The sequence below is a fragment of the Leptodactylus fuscus genome, chromosome 1, assembly GCF_031893055.1.
Source record: "Leptodactylus fuscus isolate aLepFus1 chromosome 1, aLepFus1.hap2, whole genome shotgun sequence".
NCBI lineage: Eukaryota > Metazoa > Chordata > Amphibia > Anura > Leptodactylidae > Leptodactylus > Leptodactylus fuscus.
In genome coordinates, this window is record NC_134265.1 from 172,043,115 (window position 1) to 172,066,532 (window position 23,418).

At 41.0% G+C, this 23,418-nt stretch overlaps 1 protein-coding gene across 1 annotated transcript in view; it reads right to left on the reverse strand.

Annotated features, from left to right (window-relative positions):
- Positions 1-511: 511 nt before the first annotated feature.
- The window catches only part of SLC44A1 (solute carrier family 44 member 1), a 105,412-nt gene continuing 82,505 nt past the window's right edge, over positions 512-23,418 (reverse strand). Inside the window, exons 9-16 of the mRNA XM_075280050.1 lie at positions 21,992-22,178; positions 19,895-20,060; positions 18,251-18,407; positions 12,114-12,197; positions 9,360-9,497; positions 6,772-7,008; positions 5,227-5,301; positions 512-1,945 (exon numbers count right to left, since the gene is read on the reverse strand). Coding sequence (XP_075136151.1) covers positions 1,922-1,945; positions 5,227-5,301; positions 6,772-7,008; positions 9,360-9,497; positions 12,114-12,197; positions 18,251-18,407; positions 19,895-20,060; positions 21,992-22,178 — 1,068 coding nt within the window. The 3' untranslated portion in view covers positions 512-1,921. The remainder of the gene's footprint in view (positions 1,946-5,226; positions 5,302-6,771; positions 7,009-9,359; positions 9,498-12,113; positions 12,198-18,250; positions 18,408-19,894; positions 20,061-21,991; positions 22,179-23,418) is intronic.

Genomic DNA, 23,418 nt, shown 5'->3' on the forward strand with positions numbered 1-23,418 from the left:
CTCATGTTTTCTTTGGTTTTATTTTATACATATTTGAAAACCAAACCAGGAAAGGAATAGATATAATAAAAACTTTTCACTTCTTCCATGGTTTGGACCTACTAACCATTCTGCCAGAATACTGGTCTGTGAAAAAAAAAAAAAAAAAAATACCCAAACCATCTTTTGGCTCATAGCTTTCATTTATAACGTCAAGGTGCTGTTCTAGGTACAATGTATAATGGATCTAAATTCTAACAACAATCCCCACTGATTTACATCCATATTTTGACATAAAAATTGACCGAATCCCTGGCAGAGACTAACTCCTAGTGTATCAGTTTTGTAGTGTTAGCAAATCCATATATCTAGTTTGTCTCAATTTAATGTGTGACCCATTTTGCCACCATCATCATTCATGAGCCCCAAAACACATACAATTTTTATTCAAAGCAATGACATTCTTAGCTGCAGAAAATAAATGAAGACATTTAAAGCATTTTTTTTTATTTATTTATTTTTTTGTTTTCCTACAAAAGTCATTAAAAACAAGACATCTTAAAGAAAAGACATATGCAAATGTATAATTTCCCAAATAAATGCCACCGTCAAAGAAGTAGTATCCTAAACGAAAAATAAATGTCACTCCCCGTGGGCTATTGGTTTATTGTCTTGTTTCAGAAAATAAAAGGCGTCTATCCTTTTAATAGTGTATAAAGATACTTCTTCTTTGAGGGATCTACAGAAATTCAGCAAAAATAAGATGTACAGACTTCTCCAACATTATAAATATAGAAACAATTAAAGGCCATTTCTTTTAAAGCTTTTGTAGACCACTCAAAAGAAACAGGCCACTGACCAATAACCAAAAAATGCCATCAGAGAGATTGGCAATATAATCTTAAATTATTACAGTAGAGAGAACTGCCACCAAGAAGTATTGCTAAATGAGCCCTGTTCAGTGTGAAAATGTATCCCCTTGATGACGCCATATTATAAAGTCGCTGTCAATTCTTCTGGAGAGAGAACGTTATACAGATGCCACAAAACAGTGTATGCCAGTTGTTTGACACCTCTTGTGATGGCATATATGTTTCTGCATAGACACTCACCAGCAAACCAGTTGTCTGGTAAGGTGACAACCGCAATGAAATAACCTGAGCTCTGCTGTGAATAGCAGTACTAGAATGAAATCAATACAAACATTAACGTTACAGTAATTGTAAGAGCAGGAAGTAAACAGCAAAACAGCAGGCAACTCACTTTCTGAATATGAGACCTTGGAATAGTGCTTTGTCTTTAGTACACAGAAGAAACAAGCAGAGTATAATTCTTGCTGCAAAGCGCCTATCCTCTCAGACTGCAGAGTCTACACTTTCATAGACATCCAGCATACGTCAACCTGTACCGTAGTTATCAAGACTAAGGTTACATTTAGTGCAAATTGCAGGAGTGTACAGAAATGTCAGGGCGAGGGAGGGAAATATCTGAAGCAACAAAAAAACATGAAAAATATATATCTGCATTTATTCCCTCATTTCCAAGAACTGTCACAAGTTTAAAAACATAAAAAAACTGTGAAAATAAGAACCCTATGATTTCCTGTATTACATTGACACTGTAATAAAAAACACAGAAGCATGGGTGACAGTGTAAAATTGCCTCTTGTGTATTAAAGCATTAAACCTGACCAAAAGTAAAAAAGAGGGAAAAATACCTACTTCCGCTCCCAAATATTTCCATTCAAGTTTAGTAGCTTTGTTCACGCTGCACAACTAACACAAAAATTGTATGGCGATAATGCTGCTGGCAGCAACTAATAGTGTACATAGAGCAAATTATATATATATATGTAAACAGGAGAATTATTAACCCTGCTTCTATTTTGGCTGCTTGTATTTATTTTGGAATGTCAATGGGGTCCGATATTGCTGGGCTAGATTCAAGCTGAACTTGTTCCCGAAGCCTAAAAAACAAAGTCACATAAGGATGATCTTAGATGGAATTAATCATGAAGAACACAACACACAGCAATGGGTGGATGAAAGCAGAACAATTACAGCAAGGGTTAAATATGGAATCCAGCAAAGAAAAACAAAAAACAATACAAAAAAAAAATACAGTTGACTTGAACTGCTCTCAAATAGTAGAAGCACACACCTACTTCACAAATAAAGATACCGGTAAAGTAAAAACGTGATTTAAATGGTCGCCTACTAGAAACTGTAAACCACAGGGTCATGTACAGTCCATATGAAAACTATGAGCCATCTAAATGGAATAGGGGAATGGGTGATGGACTTCTCTTAGTGTGATGCCAGAGCTGTGTGCTTTGACCTCTCACGTCTCTCCTCGTTCATGGTATGCAGTTCCACAGAGGAGAAAAAAAGAAAACTACAGCTGTATCCCTCCTTCAGTATGGCATTGAAGCTGGGTTGTTTGATGACAGAAGTGTTTGAGAGCCTCTACACGCAGGAAACAGGAGGTTACAAGTTGCAGGATGGTAAGGAACAGACCAGTTTTGAATGACATACAAAAAGGTCTGACATAATGCTGCTGGCAGCAACTACCGTATATACTCGAGTATAAGCCGAGGCCCCGAATTTTACCACAAAAAACTGGGAAAACTTATTGACTCGAGTATAAGCCTAGGGGGGAAATCCACCATTGCAGATAATAAGTCTGGTCATGTGCATTACAGCTTAGTAACTCCATGGGGATCATAGTAATAGCAGTTAACCCCATCATGTCCTTCACATAAGAGTTACTGATATGTGGGACATATGGAGGTAATAATTAAGTATCTTCATAATTAAGGTCCTTCATTAGTACCCCCATGTGTCTCACATATTAGTAACCCTTATATGGGGCATACAGGGGTTAATAGGAGGGACATGATGGGGTTAACTGCTATTAATGTGAGGCACATGGAGTTACCGAAACTAAATTAATAACCCCAAATGCCTTTATGCATACATTAATAGGCATAGTAATAGGCACAGCAGGTACCTGTGTTTTACTCTCTCTTTACTGTAGCTTCCTCTCCTCCATATAACAGACATATAAGACACAATGAATCCTGCACATAATGGCCACTGACGTATCTACAGATGTTACTTTCTAGTTTCTACAGGACCTTTGATGACATCACAGTCACGTCACCTTATATGACAAGCCAATCACAGAGCAGTAGCACTAAAGGACCTCCCCCTTCTAGGTCCTTCCAGTTTTCTGTGCTCCGTGGACCCTGACTCATGTATAAGCCGAGGAGAGCTTTTTCAGCATGAAAAATGTGCTGAAAAAGTTGGCTTATACTTGAGTATATATGGTAATAGAGTACATAGAGCACAAAACCCCATGTGAACCCGGCCTTAGGGAGGTAAAAGATTCCCTTTAAGATTCTCACAATCAAAATCAGTCCAGCGAATTATATTATTTTCCTTTTAATTCAATTTTTTCAGGATTTGTATAAAACAAAAAATTTCTAAAGATGTTTCACAAGAAATTGTCACCAGACGCAGAGTTTGTCTGATTCTAGATACAATATGACTATTTAGCTTTTAACCTAATCATGGAGCTGTATTTGCTCTCAAAATATCTGCAGCCTGGAGTTTCACTACTGTTCTAAGCTAGGCGATACAGCAATGCTGATACACACAAAATCAGACACAACCCATAGACAAGAGTGGCTTTCTGGAAAATCTTTTAATTTCTTTAACTATCCATACATTGATGTCTGCAGCATATCAGAACATTGTAAATAAAATACTCCACCGGAATCCAGTCGCGCACTCTGCTCCGGATTAGGCCCAATGAATGGGCCTAGTCGGGAGTGTCTTGAGGCAGATTCGCGAATGAGAATGTCGCTTCTTTTTTCCAGGAGCCAGAACAAACGGCTCCCAGAAAAAAGAACGGACCAGCTCCCATTGATTTCAATGGGAGCCGTCTTTTTGGTCAGGATTTTGAGGCGAATACAGTCATATACAGTTCAGCTTTCATATATTCCACAAATGCTGACAAATGGTATACAGGCACTGGTAGGCATTAGTATATCATATGGAACTGCACCCCTAAAGTTTAGGCTCTGCTCACACTAATGCTTGACTTCTATTATACACTACTGTGAAACATAAAACATAACAGCCGATGATGGATAATGCAATTTGCTGATTTATTTGTTTTAGTCTAGATTCTTTTTTTCATTATTACTGGACAGAATTGTATAGCAGGTTAAGCTTTTCCTAAGAGAAGGCGAGCTGCTTGTATTGCAAATGTCATTGAAATCAATGAAAAAGTTTGCATAACTATAATAATAAAGTAGGAAACTGAATATAGTCTTGCAGATCATTAGCTACACATACAGAATGTGACTGCATGCATAGATTGATGCTACATTAGTATGTTAGCTTTCATATGAAGTTACAAACAGAACACAAACAAGCCAGTTTGCATGAATGGTATGGATCTGACAAGCTGAGAGAAACTTAATTTATCAGACAGAACGCAATATTAAGTGGTTTATAAGTGCTGTACATAACAGTAAACATGTAGTGTGCATGATTCTTCTTTTAATGCGGGGAGGACTATACGCCACTGCCACACTCCTCCTCATCTCCCATAGGAATAGAGGATCAGGCATGTTGAATACCAACATGCCCACTCCTTCTTTCAACCAATATCTGCCTTTCACTGAGAGTAGACATCAGTCACGCAGACATTGGAGGGTTTGTCTAATTTTCTTTGGATGGGTATCGGCACCAACTTAATGAAATGGTATAGTATCAATGATAATCATAGTGACCAGGATTTTGTTTTTGTACCTTCCCATCTTATGGCCATAGAATTTGGTTGCTACCACACTACCGAGCCTCGGACATGAGACTCAGTCTGTGTTGGTTCCTGATTTCATAAGCCAATACAATATTCCAGAGATACAGTAATGGCCATTAACATAATGGAAATGTTACCTCTGCAAGAGGTAGGACACAAATAACCTAGGTGTTCTCCCAAAAGGAAGAGGGGGGGGCTCATTTTCTTTCAGCTTGCCTTTACAGGTAATGGTTTTAGCTGAGACATAAACTCTGCTAGCCAGCTGATCGGCAAGCAGATAAACAGGAAAAGAAGAACGTCTTGTGTGACACAGACAACAAAGAAGTCACCAGAGGAAGCCCAGTCAGTGAAGAGAGATAGCGGCAGGAAGCAAAAGTGAAATTCTTGGAGCATGGTCATCTGCTTGCCTGCACCTACCATCGGTTTTAGCTCCCTGCCCTCTGCTCCACTACCCGTCTCTTTCATTGCTCTTCTGCTGTTTTCCACAAATTCCTGTAAAAACATATTGCACATTACCACTACATTGCTTAAGAATACCACCAAATGCAAGATGGCAATTAATAACGGCTTAGTTCTGAATAATAAAATCTAACCATTAAACACATTTACAAACTAGTCTTCTTACAGGTGATTTACCCTAAAGGTGTATTACCTATCCAAAGGTTATGTGATACACTGGGACCTCCATGAATGTAGTACAGGGGTCCCCAAGTCTGCCTTCCATTATAGCTTACTCAAGGACCCCTGCTTTTCTGATCAGTGGGGTCCCATCAATCATGCAGTTATTCTCTGTCCTGTGAGTAAAGGATAAGTATTGTTTATAGGATATCACCATTACAGGGATTGGCCACTTTGAGACAAATATTGAGACAAATGTTGTTTCTATAATAAAAAGATAAACAATTTTCCAATATACTTTCTGTATCAGTTCCTCAGTGTTTTCTAGATCTTAGCTTGCTGTCATTCACTCTGCTTACCTCTAATGGATGAAATTCTGACCATGGTCATGTGATGAACACACAGGTGCACGACTCATCACATGACCATGGACCATAAATCACATGACCATGGCCAGAACTTAATCTACTAGAAGTAACAAAATGAATGACAGCAAGCAGAGATCTAAAAAACCCAAAAGTATATTGGACAATTGTACAACTTTTTATTATACAAACAATAACATTTGTCTCTCAATATTGGTCTGACAGTGGACAACCCTTTTAAACCCCCTGTCCAACACCTGTATCATTATTAATTATTATTATTCATTTTATGTCATCTTAAAAGGGGTTTTCATGCCCCAAATAGCTTTTTCATGCTGAGAACCTATTCTGTGGATAGGTCATTAGTGTGAAAACTCTGTTTGGGGCCTGAAAACCCCTTTAATATACCGTATTTAATTAGAGACAATTTCTTTAATCTCTGGTCTCCCCTTCCCCCCCCCTTACAAACATCAACCTCTAAGGTTGCATACATATACTCGTATGATATGTTCACATAGATTTTTTTTTGCAGGCTGAAAAAATCTGCTTCAGGAATTAGGGAACATTTTTTTGTTGCATTTTTTTAATATGATGCAGTTTTAGTTGCATTCTTCGTTGTGGTTTCTGCCGAGTTTTGTATGCTTTTGGTTTTTGATGCGATTTTTGTAAAAACTGCATCAAAAAACCACATTGCGGCTTTTCTGTCTCCCATTGATCTCAATGGGTTTATCAAAGCGGAATCCACCTGAAGACAAGTCATGTCACTAGAGGAAATCAGCTAGAGGAAAAAACTGCTACTGACCCTTATTGAAATGAATGGGAGGGTGTTTTTTTTTTTTTAGGTGGATTCTGCCTCAAAATCAGCTTACAAAAAAAGCTGTGTGAACATACCCTTACAATTGGCATTAATAGACATGATATGTAAATCAAACGGCAGATATTTGGATAACAAATTATGCAAAATATTATGAAAGCTTACCATAAGAACCTTGTCCATGAAGAATTCTTTCCCTGGACTTCCATCATTATATTTTGTGTCAATAGCAAAACACAAGAACAGGACGTCTACCACCATTTCATAGATGGAGAGGAAGCAGTGTGCAACCAGAAAGGCAAATAGGCAGACAATTATGAGCGGCAATACCCATACTGTGTAGTCTCTCTGGTAGTTGAGCAGCAAAATCCCTGCTAGGCCAGTAGCACTCACAATCAAAATCTAAATGGAAGGAGAATAAAATATTTAAGGGAATATTTACTAGCCAGAGAAGCCATAAGAAGACAGGTAGAAATCCTTCCATTACTGACTCATGAACTCCACTCATATATACCATCTGACATACAGGAGTGTCCACCCTTACCAGAGATCCAATTTAGTTAGGGTTGCGAAGCACAACACAACCACTAGGTGGTCACACACACACACGATAGACATTTAGTGACATTGTAAAATCATGGATTATTTCTTTTTAAAGCTGGCCATTTCGCCCCAAACATCTCAAGAAACGTTGAGCAATGAAGAAGGAAACTAGGAAAGCTTTGTATGAATTGAAAAGAATAAATCAGGGGTATATAACCTTTGCTAGTGGCCATTGAGAAGAAGGCTGATGCAACCATAGTTACACGGAGCATTGAGTAATGTTAGCAGTAACAACATTTTGTGCCCCAGTTGTGTTTCACTGCACATATTCTTCTGGAACTTAACGTTAAGGCAAAAGAAGGTCAAAAACATAAATGTTACTTTATTTAGCTTATAAAATAACTGCGCAGAACAATGTTTTGTGACCTTTAGAATTGCTCATTTAAAGTCACCAGCGAAGGGCACAAAAAGATGAAATCCACAGCAACAAATGATAGATTTGCTCCAATTAGAGTATTTCACAGCAGCCATGTCCTGAATGTAAAAAAATATTCCCAGTTAAGAGCACTGGGAATATGGAAATGCATACACACTTGGCCAGTATCACACTGATTTACTACCAAGGCTAAAGCATTTATCACCTCGCTCCTTAAAAAGGGAACAGTGGACCATTTGACAAATGTCAGTGTCAGTTTATGGCAGACTGGTTTACTGATCATTTGTGATTCATGCACCGTGGAAAGAAAAACAACAGAAAATGCCTTTCCTAGATTTCAGTCCTGGAAGAGGACAACATCATTTATCACAGAAGCTTCTGTCATAGGGGTTTTCTGTAGGGGGGACTGAGGTCTGCAGATCAAACACAACAATGTGAAAAGCAGTAGTCTATTAGTGTATGTGCCCCCTACTCATGAAGCTATACTAATCTATGGAAAGAAGCACTCTAACTGCAAATGTATCCATCTTAGTCACAACATCTGGTGTTGGGTGCTCATATCTGGATTCACATATATATATATAGCCAGAGTGCATTTCAATTTAGGAATATACCTCGCTGTACTTACACTGGCGCATATATGCGGCATAGCGCTTTCTTAAACAATACTGACCAAAGTATAGTAAAAAAAAAAAAAAAAAAAGTTTTTAAGGCATATCATACCACAGACTAAAATTTATTGATCTGACCCTTGAGAATAGATTAGTTGTTTCTAAACGTGAGGTCTGAGATTTCTTTATATGAAACCTTGCATATTGTCAGCAGAGGATGAAAATCAGCTGCTGATATTGTACCAAGCGGCAGATCATTTATAATGGCAAATCTATATCTGGGAAGTCATACATCAGACTTGGCGCAGTAGGTCCATAGAATGGATGAAAGAAGCTTTCTAGAACTAGGTTTTACATCACCATAATAAATGTTTAGAATGAGTTTCAGTAGTTTGTATATATGGCTGCTCAGCAGTAACTGCAGATTGATCCTACTGTTTATAGATATTATAATCATTTTCAGGCAATTTATGTTGGCATTTGGGCACCACATGCACTCTTTAAAGCAATCACCACCACATGGCTATTGGTTTATTCCAGGTGTTATTCATTGAGAAAAAGACCTATATAACATGCTCAACACCATTACTACTATTGTATGTACAATTGCTAACCAAAAAGTAACAAAGGAGATTGATTTGATGACGAACTGTGCAGTAAATTATTACTAGGCGTAATGCTGTGGTGGCATAATATACCTAGCAAAGAAAGAATAAATCCTTTGTTGTAATGCTGAAAGCCTACTACAAGTGAACTTCCAGCACAAAAATAGTGGAAGATATGCATGACATTGTAAATCCGTCAAGGCTGCCTACTAATACTGACAGAGGAGTCTCAATCACCATCTACTCATCAACTTGTAACTTTTAATAATATGCTATAGATATAACTCACATACTGTGTGTGAGATACATAGGCTAAGATTCATGACGGAAACAAATCTCCTGTTATACAAGTTAAAGGGTTTTTCTCATCTCTAGCAATTCTGAGCATCTGATGAATACTGATGGAAACACTTTAAAGTCACGTTTAAGGTATAGGGAAAGTTCACTATAACATTGGGATCAGTATCTTAGTATCTGCACCTATATCATACATATAAGTTTACCAGACAATACATGATGCGAATAGTCAAGTAGTTGTTACACATAGTTTATAGTTACCTTCCCAAGGAAGAGTACAAAGTCTCCCACTGTATTGATGGTAGCAACCCTTAGAGCATTTTCCACAAGAATAACAAGGGCATCTTTTGCAGATGTACAGAAATTTGTGCTGTTGATGGCAGTGGCTGTATATGCATTCTAAACAAAGAAGACATTTCATAGAAATGTATAAAAGTGTCATTACATAGGAAATGTAGAGAGATTTATTTGAAAAATACATAGCAGTTTCTTACTGTCTACACTGAGCGAAGTTCACTATTACCTACATAGGGCAGATATGGCCATGCTCCAATATATCAGATAATATAATGTTTTATAAGACATTAGATTGTTAGGGCAAATGGACTTCATAGCATGGTTCCTCAACCTGGGGCAGCCCTTCATGAGCCAGAAAAAAGAGCAATAAGAGACTGGACTGCTATCTTTATGACTGAATATGATAAAGTATCACTTTAAATAAGAGCTAAGAAACCAGTTTTTGCCCAGAATTATGTTCGTCTACATCTTGTCAAAGATTCACTTAACATAGAGACGTTGCTCCCCAGATCTCAAACTAAAGATTTTAGCGGCCTGTCACTCTAGAGTGATATGGTCACTGCCCTGTCATCTGTACAGTAAATACCCATAGTATTCAGTATTATGCAATCCGAGCAGTGGGGATATCCAAGGGGTATACTTTCGGTATCTCTGGCACTCTCATTGAAGTGAACAGGAGTGCCGTCCACCACTAGTCCCAGCCACATTCAGCCTGGTTGCGCTCAGTTTGAATGTGAGGTGGGAGAAGTCCTGCAGTCTTCATTTTGTCAGACATCTTTAAGTCCTGTTTCTAGCATGGCCTAATACACTTCCGTACATGAAGCACCGATTAAGTTGATAGGTTTACTGGTTGCCATTGCAACAGCTTGAAACCTGGAATCTCAGGGGGTGGATGGGTTTGGGTTCGACAGGGTTAGGGTAGGTATAAACAACTTTCAGAGATCAACCACCTGTGTAAAACGTATATAAAATGCCATATGTTGCAGAAACTCAATTAAAAAACACTGTGGAAAAAAAAACAGCAGCAAAAAACGCAGCTAATTTTTCATTTTTATCTTCCCCACCCCATATACCGTATATACTCGAGTATAAGCCGAGTTTTTCAGCACAGTTTTTGTGCTGAAAAAGTGCTCCTCGGCTTATATTCGGGTCATTACGGTAATTTTCTGCTAGCAGGCCGGGATAGCAGAAACCCGCCCCCCCCCCCCCCCCCCCCCATCACACGCCGGGTGACGTGGCCACGTAAGCTCAGGCCCGCACCCGGCGTGTGGCTGCTTCCTGCCCTGCTAGCAGAAGTACCATAAGTACTTCTGCAGCTCTTAATGTACAGCATCGCCACGCTCCTAGCAGGAGCGCGGCGATGCTTTGGGCCCCGGCACCTGCCCCGTCTGGATGCCGGGTCCGGATGCCGGGTATGTAAGTGTAATGGCGCCGCTCTGCAGAGCGGTCGCCATAGAAACCAGCACCTCCGCTGTAATGCTTACAACAGAGATGCTGAAGCTTATGCCTGTGATCTCTGATTGTAGGCCTAAGCTTTGGAATCTCCGCTGTAAGCGTTACAGCGGAGGTGCCCTCCGGAGATGTTCTCCCCCCTCCGGAGATGTCCTCCCCCCTTAGGCCTGCCCCATACCTTTAAAGATGCAGGCCGGCTCCTGCGCAGCGAGCTCGCAGTAGCCAACCTGTTCCGATGACAGCTGGGAGCCTAATGAAGGCTCCTAGGCCTGTCATCGCTTTATTACTATTACGGCTGGTCTATGATCAGCCGTAATAGTAATGTAGAGAATCTCCCATAGACGGCAATACACTTGTATTGCCATCTATGGGACTTGCAATTAAATGACTGCAGGTTCAAATCCCCCAGGGGGGGCTAAAAAAATTGTAAAAAAAAAAAAAAAAAAGTTTAAAAAAAATATATATAATAAAAAATTAAATAAATAAAAGTTCTAAATCACTCCTTTCCCTATAATTCATATAAAGGCGGGTTCACACCAGCACCTGATCTCAGTTATGCAGGTTTCCGTTTTCTGTCGGGAGAGGACAGAAACCGATATTCAGTGTCTGTTGGTGAGCGTCTTCTGCTGCCCATGGCGAAACCGTTATGCATAACGGAGATTGGGCGCTAGTGTGAACCTGCCCTCAAAGTAGAAAATGACTGTGACACACATACACATTAGATATCCCTGTGTCTGAAAGTGCCCGGTCTACTGAATATAGGGATCTGCAGTGCTCCTATTCCGTCGGGAAGGGGTTAATAGGAGCACTGCAGATACGCTATATTCAGCCAGGCTGAATTCCAACTGGGGGTAAAAAACCCAGTCCTCAAGCTCAGGGAAGGGGCAGACAGACAACCAAAACACCCCCTCCCCTTCCCCAGTATCTACTGCGCCCAAGAACTCGGCCATTTTAATTTTTTAAATTTTCCAGCAGCTGCTGCATTTCCCCCCTAGGCTTATACTCGAGTCAATAAGTTTTCCCAGTTTTTTGTGGTAAAATTAGGGGGGTCGGCTTATATTCGGGTCGGCTTATACTCGAGTATATACGGTAAGTCTATAGGAAAATGTAGCGTTTCTGCAAGTAAAATTAATATATCACGTTTCTGCTGCATTTCGCAATGTGAAATAAGAGTACACAAAATCTCATTCAGTTTGCTGGTACTGTAACATGCAGCAATGGGTTTTCTATACAATGTATTGTATGATTAACAAACATGGTTCTTACCTGATTTAAATATGTGAGGCACTTTTCTAGACACCAGAGGCAGCAAATACAGGATTTCAACATACAGCGGGCACAAGCATTCTCCTAGAACATTAACAAAATATTATTGTCCCTAACGTTTTTGCCTATATTGTAACAGAGGGGAAAAAAGCATTTTAACAGTGCAGTTATAGGAAAATCCCTAGACATTACACTTTTGACAAATTAATTTTTCAGCTCTTGTCAAAGTGCCAGCCTACTTTGTCACTTTGACTGGTGACATGTTGTACATTATACTACCTTGGTGAAAGCAAAGCTTACTTTAGGGACAGAAACAAAGGCATTGGAAATGACAATATTTCATTATTTTTCACAGAAGAATTCTTACAGAAGCCACTTAATACACATCATTATAACACATTATAATTAGAGATGAGCGAACAGTAAAATATTCGATATTCGTTTCGATTAGCCGCTCAATATTCGACTATTCGAACGAATATCGAACCCTATTATAGTCTATGGGGAAAAATGCTTAGTTTCAGGGAAACCACCATTTGACTCAGGAGGGTCACCAAGTCCACTATGACACCCCAGGAAATGATGCCAACACCCTGGAATGAAACTGGGACAGCAGGGGAAGCATGTCTGGGGGCATCTAACAAGCCCAAGTCACAGGCTTACCCCACCATCACAGCCCATCAACTACACACTTTCCACACTCAAAAAAAACTCTATCAAAGTGGGAAAATACCTGGAAACCTTCTCTCTTCCCCAAATGGATGGACAGAAACCCAAATTTAAGCTAAAGAAACATTAACAAGCACCCCTTTAAATCACGTTGCCCATGACAACCACAGATGGAATAGGTAATGGGAAATCCAACAGTACCCACCTGAACTGTCATTGTGGATGTGTGTGTGTGTGTGTGTGTGTGTGTGTGTGTGTGTGTGTGTGATGTGGTATGACCTTCCAAAATTCACTTTTCTGGCCCTTAACGTCAGCCCTTCCAAATTAAGTTACAGGCCCTTAAGCTGAGCTACCAGCAGAGATTGAGGCCCTTTAACTTAGTTCAGCCTTGCACCAACAGAGTTGTTTGGCCCTTGGAGTGAGTAAAGCCTTGCACCAGCAGAGTGTTAGCCCCTTTAAAATTGTTAGCCCCTAAAACAGTGGTTCCAGAACCATCACTCTCATTGTGTTGGATTGATGCAGTGGATTGGACTGAGGACCCAGACATTGACCTTGATTGTGATTGTGAAATTGATAACATTTTGGCATCAAGTCCTGAGGGTAACTTATTTAGAGGACCACAAAGGTGGAGAATTGGCTGCAACCACTACTACTGGTAATGGTCCTTTAAAATCGGACTCTACATTACCCCTACAGGGTTCTGAGAAACCCCTTTCCCTTCCGACACCAGATTTAACCAAGCTTCACCATCATCATCCTGCTGAGATGGAGCCACTAAAGGAAACCTTGCCTTCAAAGGCATGTGCTGCGACTGAGCCAAATCTAAACACAGAGTCCTTTTGAACGGAACAAAATTCACCAGCAGTGTTTTTGGCCCTTAGGGTGAGTTGAGGCTTGCACCAGCACGTGTCCCGTAACATTAGGCGGGCCCTAAGTTCTGCTCTTTGCACAAAGTTCCCCTTGACCACCGACGCGTGGACAAGTGCATGCGGCCAGGAACGCTGCATCTCAAGCACACTGGCTGAATGTAGTTGAAACTGGGACAGGGTTGCAAATTGTGGCGGCCTGCCTTGTCTCCCCGCCCAATATTCCTGGCAGGAGTGCTGAAACACCACCCTCCTCCTCCGCCGCCGTTAAATCGACCCCAGCTACGAGCTGGAAACGCTGCAACACTGGCGTGGGGAGACGTCAGCAGGCCGTGCTGAAGCTCATCAGCTTGGGGGGAAAGACAGCACACTGCCTCCGAGGTCAGGGATGCCATCCTGGATGAGAAGGCAATGTTTATTGTCCCACTGCACCTGGGCCCAGGCAGGTTGGGGTATGTGATAACGGCCGGAACCTGGTAGCAGATCTGGAACTTGCCAGACTCAAACATGGTCCACACATGGCCCACGTTTTCAAATTATTGGTGCAACGGTTTCTAAGAACGTACCCCAATTTACACAAGCTACTGTTTAAAGTGCGACGCTTGTGCTCCCACTTTGGCAAGTCTACAGTAGCTGGTACTAGCCTGAATACACTCCAGCAACGCCTACATCTGCCTGAAGCACCGGCTGTTGTGCGAGGTCACCACATTCTGAAACCCTAGATACCGTATGTTGAGCAGGGTGTGTGAGCAGCAGAGACCTTTGATGGAATTCCATCTCCAAAACCCAAGGGTTCATCAAAGTCAGCTCCCTCAGTTTCTGCATGATGAGTTTCCATGGGTGGCAGACTTATGTGAAATCCTATCCCATCCTTTTCACTGGACACGAAACATTAGCATGGGCTCATCACAATTCCGGATATGGCAGTTGCGTTAAGTAGGGTGCAGGGTACAATGCAGACCAGGCCTGAGCACCAGGAACAGGTGTTACAATGGCTAGCGGATAATGCTTCCAGCTGCTTTTCCACCAGCCAGTTCATGTTCATACCCAAGAGTCTGCCCCTCCTTCCTGCCAACATGCCCAATCTTCCCAACAGAGTCATCCCACCCTTGCCCCCTCCCAGGATCTATTTTCGGGTCCTTTTACTGTCTCTCCCTCTGTTGAACCACTTCCCAAATTGCGGGAGCTACCAGACGACTTTGTGTGTCCTGATGCCCAAATACTGGAGTATCCACCATTTCCTACCAATCTTGGGGTTGTGGACCCGCAACCGGCATTTCTGGGCCTCAGTGATGATGACAAGACACAATTGCCATCAGGTCAAGCTGTGGTTATGTGCGGTTTGCAGTAAGGGGAGCGTGAGCAATTGCAAGAGGAGTTGGTGGACGACTAGGCCACTGACCCGGCATGGACAGGGGTGATGTCTAGTGGGGAAAGCAGTGTAGATGTGGAGGCAAGCTAAGCAGGAAAAAAGGTGGCTAGAGGCAGCGGCATGGACTGGGGTGATGTCTAGGGGCGAAAGCAGTGTAGATATGGATGCAAGCGCAGCAAAAAAGGTGGCTTGGATTGAGCGTACATAGCCTGACTGAATTTCTGTGTATACCACCTAGGTTTTGGGGGTACACACCATGGATATCTGGATTGAGCGTACACAGCCTGACTGAATTTCGGTGTCTCCCATCTAGGTTTTGGGGGTACACACCCTGGATATCTGGATTGAGCGTACATAGCCGGACTGAATTTCTGTGTCTCCCACCTAGGTTTTGGGGGTACACACCCTGGATATCTGGATTGAGCGTATGTAGCCAGACCAAATTGCTCTGTATCCCTGTTTTGGGGTTACACACTACCTGAAAAGCTGGTTTGCATGTATATATAGCGAGAACTAACTACTCTGTATTCCTGCTATTTTGTGGGGGACACCACGAAGAAAAGCTGGTTTGAACGTATATATAGCAAGAACTAACTGCTCTGTATTCCTGCTACTTTGTGGTGGGGACACCCCTAAGAAAAGCTGGTTTGCACGTATACAGCCGGTTATAACTGCTCTGTATTCCTGCTATTTTTTTTGGGGGGGACACCCCTGAGAAAGGCTGGTTGGAACGTATATAGCAAGAAGTAACTGCTGTGGATTCCTGCTAATTTGGGGGGGGGGGGACACCCCAAAGAAAAGCTGGTTTGCACGTATATAGCAAGAAGTAACTGCTGTGGATTCCTGCTATTTTGTGTGTGTGTGTGGGGGGGATACCCCTGAGAAAAGCTGGTTGGAACATATATAGCAATAAGTAACTGTTCTGTATCCCTGTTTTCCACCATCTGTGGAAAGCTGGACTCCTGTCCCTGCAGTGTATAGCTCTGAGAAGAGCTGTTGTTGTTCTTCGGTTTTTCCCTGCCTATCTGAAGCTAGTGCCTATCTAGCCCTCAGCAGATATGTTTCTCTCCCTATCTCTGACCGCAAATCTGATGAATATGGCGGCAGCTTATGAATGGGAGGTCACATGTTTTTGGCAGCCAATGGGTTTTTTTCAAATTTTTTTCGATGCCTCCGTTGTTGTAGTTCCTGTCCCACCTCGCCTACACAGTTATTGGTGCAAAAAACGCGCGCCAGGGAAGGTGGGATCGGATACGAATTTTTACTGCTTATGCCGTGCGGTATTCGATTGGGAATGAATACCTCAAACGGCCTAATTTTCGATCGAATACTTATTCGATCCAACGGTGTTCGCTCATCTCTAATTATAATGAGTGACTGGTTATTCGAGGTCAAGTCATCTGCATTCTCAGTTCTAGGAAACTAATGCACCTCATGGCAATGTAAAAACAGTTAAAGGGGTATTCCCATGTACATAATCATTTCTATACTTGTAGATAATTAAAAATTAAACATTTTTGCAAATATAAGTAATTAAAAATTCTGCAAAGTTTTAAAGATTTTCTCTAACTTTCTTAGTAGTGACAGTCTGTTATCTTGGTCGGTTGCCAATGGATAAGACCACTAATGCAGAATCTTTCTATGGTCTGGGACTTGTCAGGAACCCAGCCATGATTTTCTTATTGTAGCTGGGTTATCAGGCAGAGACACTACATGTATCAGAAGATATCCGGGCCACAATAAGGAAATCATGGCAGATTATCAGACCTTAGAAAGTTCCTGCATTCATGGTCGTATCCACTGGCAAGGGACAATCTTTAAAACGCTGCAAAATGTTTAATTACTGATGTAACCCCCTCACAGGAGTTACTAATGGTTATTTGGCCATAGAAGTGCCTTACATGTTATGATAGTTTGTATGTGTTGTCATGTTTATTCTGTATTCATTTGTGTAATGTTGTTAAGCTATTGTTCTCTGGTATCACTTGTCCTAGTGAGCTGTGGTCTCCATAGCAACACACACTATAGTGAGTGGATCTGTAGCTGGAACAGGAAATAGTCACAGCAGAGAGAGGAAGTAGTATTATGTAAGCAGCCAGGGAAGGAGAAGTGTGGCAGTGGCCATCTTGTGTGTCAGACACTGTGTTGTGAGGATTGCCACAGCAGTAGCAGGACAGACAAGCTGTGTGACAGCGCCCCCATCACTGTCAGTAAGAGGACAGGAATTACATCAGGCTAAGCAGAGCTATAACCCTGGCAGCCTGCACCGACCTCTACAAGGTAACTGAGCCCCTGCAGTATACCAGAAGCTGGATCTGCAGCCATCTTAGACTCTCTGCTAATACATGGGAAGGTGTCAGCCAGCTACAAGCCACTGTGCCACAGCTCACTGCTACAGGACAAGTGACCAGCAGATGCCTGTTACAATAAAGCAGTGAGCACTTCTACTGATACTGGCCTGGACATTGCCTTCCTTACAGCTAAGCCCTGGGCTAATGCTCTTTGTTGGAGGGAGCACCGGCACCCACATCACCATCTCAGCCCAGGGACCAGCGGGTGTCTCAATACTCCAACTGGCGTCACATCTAACTGACTCTGCCTATTACCCTGTGCACCTCTCCTGGGAGTTCTGGTGCCTATAAGGTCACCGTGACAGTCCAGCCTCCTGCACGGTTCTCCCGGGGTGGTCGCACTTATATTTGCAAAAATGTTTAACTTCTAATTATCTACAAATTTAAAAAAAAAAAAAAAACTATGTACATGGGAATATCCCTTTAAACATATAAACCACATTAGTTAGGGGCATTGTAACCGGACACAAAGTCGGAAATGCAGGACTTTGTGTCCGGTTAAACAAACAAACAAAAAAAAAACGGTTTCACCGCAGAGACCACAAAACGCTCACGGGCAAACACTGTCCGCCAGGTTTCTGTCTCCTGTTGGCAGAAGACGGAAACCCTCAAACCGGATACTGGCCGCAGGTGTGAAACCGCCCTTAGCTGTATTCTAATCAGGATGTTTGTGACATATTTACATGTTATAAGGTGTCCTTTGGTTGTTCTTGTATGCTCACAGGGCAGAGCGATGGAAAACTTACACAGAAGATGGAAAATATTGCACTTTTTATATTGTTATGCAATTACTCAAATCTTATAGTCAATTTTTTTTTCAAATGCCAACAGAAACAGCAATGCAAAATCGAAAGATAAATACGTCATCACTTGACATACCTTCCCCTTGAGTTGGCTCTGAATGTACATAAGGATCATTCGTGGGATTTTCACCAGAGTAATAATGAAGGCTCCTTTTGCCACTGTCCCAAGATGGTAACGAATCAGTCGATTTACTGAAGCCAGAATAGGAGTAAATGGTAGGTCCTTCTTGTTTCTGTAGACAGATTACAGAGGTTTAGAAAATAGCCTACACCACAAGTCACGATGTCACATACAGCTGAAATCTGCAATGGCATCGACACCCTCTAACAGCCACTTAAGGACCAGGCCATTTTACCTGGTTCAGGGGACACATTTTTTTTTCCATACGTATAGTTTTGAGGGCTATAACATTTTTACTTTGGGTTATATTCTGTGAAAATAGCTTTATTTTTAGATGGTTTTAATTTTTCCAAGTCACTTATTTTATTTTTTTATATCTGACAAAGTTTAAACAAAAAAAAAAAGAAAAAAAAAAAAAAAAAAGAGGGGAAACACGTCTGTTTTTCATATATTTCATTTTTACTGCAAAGTGCTTCTAAAAAATTTTAAATAGTTTTCCCTCTCCATCACAGTAGTTTTTACATGGGTGACATTCATTGTTATGCCAGAGGTAGGGCTAGAGCCTGTGACAGGGTCGTGGTGTTACTGGCCCCTGGCAGATCACATATCCGCAGGATCAGAAGTGAAGCCTCATCATTGAGGCAAATACCTTCCCTATAGGACAGGGGAGCCCAATACATTGATCGCGATCTACTGGTAGGACGTATGGGTCGATCGCGGGATGCAGGGATCCCCGGTGTCTGCTTGTTCACACTGCAGGCTGAGAGTCATCTTTGGACACGGCTGCGGTAGCCCCGCCTGCCAGTGTCCAGAGATAACTGTCAGCCTGCGCTGTGAACAAGCAGACACCGGGGATCCCTTGGCAGCCACAGAACGCCGCTGTCTCCTGCTCTCACGATCTGCCTGGCCCCGCCCACATGCCCAGCCCCGCCCACAGACACGCCCCCACAAACCCACACATCCCGCCCCCGGCCCCGCCCTAATAGATCTTTTGCCTTGGTCAGATAATAAAGTAGCTCACACGCTGAAAAAGTGTGAGCAGCCCTGCTTTAGGAGTTTGTTTTCTGGAATTACGCTTTAAGTATACAGTATAATCAGGGCTGGTGTCAGTACTTGGCAAACATAAACAGATGACGGGCCCACTGGACTCAAGGGGGCCCACTGCTGAACTGAGAACTTTAGTTGTGTTTATTTATTTATTTTGCTTACTTGTATATCGCCAATATATTCCACAGCGCTTTATATACATTGTCTACCACATTACTATATAGAGCTCACAATCTAATTTCCCCTTCATCAATGTTAAAGGATTCAATTAATGTTTTTTAAGTATAACTGTATACGTATATACTGGACGTATACATCATTCCAATGATTAAGATACTGTATGAGTAAGGCTAGGTTCACAATTGTCAGTGTGTTGTTTTGACATAATGACAGGTTCAGATAGATAAATTATGGGCAGTATACAGCAGATATGATGTTCTGTATGAATCATTGGAATTAATTGATTGGGCCTCTTACCATGACTAGTAGAAGGCCCACTGAGACGCAACTATGGGCCAGCTAAAACATGGAGCCTGCCCTGAGCCTAATTACCTTGTGAAATAATAGGTGACTACAGCTCCTGCAATTGTCATTTGCTGGCAGGCTAAAATGAACTCACTGATCCATATGAGCCCAACTAAATGATACCACCACATGTATTGCCAAGGACCATTCATCTTGAACTCAACAACTCCTTGTTCATTGGTAAATGGATCACCTAAAAGAGAAATCACATTAAATGGTTAATTGAATATAAAATATATTAATTTTATCAAAACCAGGAGATCTGTGAAGTGATGGCATCTGTAGTGTTCTATAGTGTACCTTCTATAGTACCTCTGTGTATTTCACAAAATGCATTGTATTTACAGCACAAAAAAACATTTAACAACAGTGTTTTACTTATAAATTAATACATTTTTAGTGATTCTCTGGAGAGTTAACAGCTTGTTTTGTCATTAGGTTACCAAAAAAAATAAAATTGTGAGGTACTTTTATATATTTTTTGGTCTAATAAGGCTAAAAGTATAAAATAAATAAATAAAGGGAATCTTTAACCGAAATCTAGCACATGACACCAGACACTAAGTTATACAGGTTATGGTCACTCAACTCTTTGAAACAACAGCAACTCTCTTGTTGGTCCAAAGAACTCATTTAAGTATTGACAATAACGTTGATATCTGGTCAACAGGCGCACCAATGAAAAAGGCTAGGTCTTCCGACAGTGGAGGGATATCGGTGCTAAAAAACTAACATCATAATACAGTCAATGTCAATGGACATTAAAAGTCTTCTTTCCTTTGAATGCCTCATATTTAGGCTCTCCACTGTCAGGTGGGCCTGAGTAGGTAATGGTTACAATCCTGACCACTGACACTGTCCACCTCTGAGTGGAGCTCTAAATCATACCCCTTGCCTGCTCCTACCTCTCACAAAGTTATATAAAAGTTGGATGTGGCTATTGAAAACCTATTGAGACACATATAATCTTCAGGTTGTCTACTTTCAAAAAATATATAGGGTTTAGGGGTTCACTTACTTTTCATGGTGTATAATCCCTACATTTTATAGGATGATACTTTTTTAAACATTTCCAACTTCAAAGCAGATTTAGGCTCATTCCAGTTCTAGTGATTTTCTGAAGACACGTGCATGCGGGTGTAGGCCATAGTGATATGTATGACCTCTGCACATGTTGAACTTTTATTTTTAGGTGGTTTGGTGCATATAATTTATTGTTTGATTTCCACTTTTAGCAACTAATATACATTTATTTGCATTTTTTCATAAAACACTTTAAATCAAAATTGCATGAAGGTGACTGTTCGTATACAGTACCAATTGGCATCGAAACAATGCTGCAGATGTCTACTTTAAAGGGATTCTACCATTAAACTACTTTTTTTTCTAATTACCACGTCGGAATAGCCTTAAGAAAGGCAATTCGTATCCTACCTTTAGACGTGGTCTCCGCCGCGCTGTTCTGTAGAAATACTGGTTTTAACCGGTATGCAAATGAGCTCTCCGCAGCAATGAATGCGGGCACCAGCGCTGAAAGGCCGATGAACGCATCCCAATTGCTGCCTGAGAGCCCTTTCCTGCGCCGCCTCCTTCTTCTGCAGCAACTCCGCCTCTTCTGGCTTCTCTTGCTCTTGTAGTTCTATACAGGAGCATAGAGAGGCCACCGCAAAATGGCCGCCGGCTCCTGTATTGAACTGCAAGAGCGGCTACCCAAAAAGGTAGCATTATTTTTTAATGTTGCAATTTAGGTTATTTGTCCATCTCAAAACTGTGACAATTGCTCCGGCTACCGGAGATGCAAAATTTCCAGAGACCCCTGACAGTGAAAGGGTTAAAGAAGCCTATACTCTACTGCTGTATGCCTCTGATTTTTTATGGATAATCTTCTGTGTCAGTTTGTGTGAATGTGACAATAGGAATTGTCAACATTTTCTGTAAGGTCTGTACTATGGGATGAGTGTTGATGCCTAGTGGAAGGGTTTGCTGCAAAAATATACGTTAAAGACAAAACATTTTGCAAGATGCAGAAAGTATCTAAAACAAATAATAAATGTGCAAATTTGCAACAAGACACCATATGGAGCACAACACATTACCACATACCACAACTGGGACAAGTCTTACCTGCAGCTCCCAGAAAAAGCAAGATCATGATCCAGTAGACCCAGAAAAGGAGAAGAGCAAAAAAAGTCCAGAAGGGCTGGAAGACTAGCAGTGGTAGATGAATGAAAACCTTCCCAGCCACATTGAACAAAGCAATGGTTAGGCCAACTCGTTTCCTCATAACCAGCATGATGAGCAACAAGATCACCTGCCATATGAAGAAAAAAAAACTAGCCTCAGTCATATGAAGCACAGGCAATGAAAAATATAAATTATATATAATATTTTTTAACCCACACATTTTGTAAACACACATTTTGGCCACCAGGCTGCGCTGTGTTTGAAGTTAAAGCTACAATAACCCTAACGTGAAATTTACGCCATCATTAAATTTATATCAATCCCAGCACAGCTGGAAACCATTAAACAATAATGTTTCCATCAAGGATGGCAGGGATGGCACCTCACCTCTACATATCCTTCTGGCAGCACCAAGATTATCTATAAACTTCAAGGGCAAGGCAAGGTTTGTGTATCATAATGCAGGAGCAAAAGATCCCAATGAAGAAATACAGTATATAGAGGTTTCCTTAATAAATCTACTGCAAATAACCATGCAGCTGGAAATTTACAGTCTCATTCAGTAAATGGCGATTTTCTTTTACACCATTCCTTTGCCACCAAAAAATGATCAGGGGTCTTTTTAGTAAATATATAAGTTCTGTTCTGTTAGCTTAAAAATAGAATTGCTTATTGAAATCCTAATAGTAAGAGCTTCCTCTGGTGAAAGGTGTAGGTATGCTACAAATATACTTATGACCCTTTTTTTTTTTTTTTTAAAAAAAAAAAAGGTCATTTTTCATTTCTATGTGCACACAGACAAATCTATAAAGTTGTATAATAAACTGAGCATAATATGTACATAATGTACACTATTTTAATTCTTCCCCCCCTAAATGTTTTAAAAAAACATACATAATTATTTGTAAGATGCACCAGAAAATAAGATATATTATTATATAATTAAAAAAAAAATGCGCAAACCTCATCATCAACTACAAAAAAACGTCTGACTGCTGTGATTGCCAACAAGGGTTTTGCCACCAAGTATGAAGTCTTGTTTGCCAGAGGGATCAAATACTTATTTCTCTATGCAAAATGCAAATACATTTATACAATGTGATTTTCTGGATTTTATTTTTGATATTCTACCTCTCACTATTAACCTGCCCTTAAAATTATAGACTGTTCACGTCTTTATCAGTGGGCAAACTTACAAAATCAGCAAGGGATCAAATACTTATTTCCTTCTTTGTACGTAACAGAGACATGTTGTTTATCACTGTAATGTGCTCTCTAACATGTTGGTGATGGATGAATATGCTTGGGGAACGTGACAGACTCCCTTCAAGGCGCTTAATAAACATGTTTTCCAATGCAGACGGATG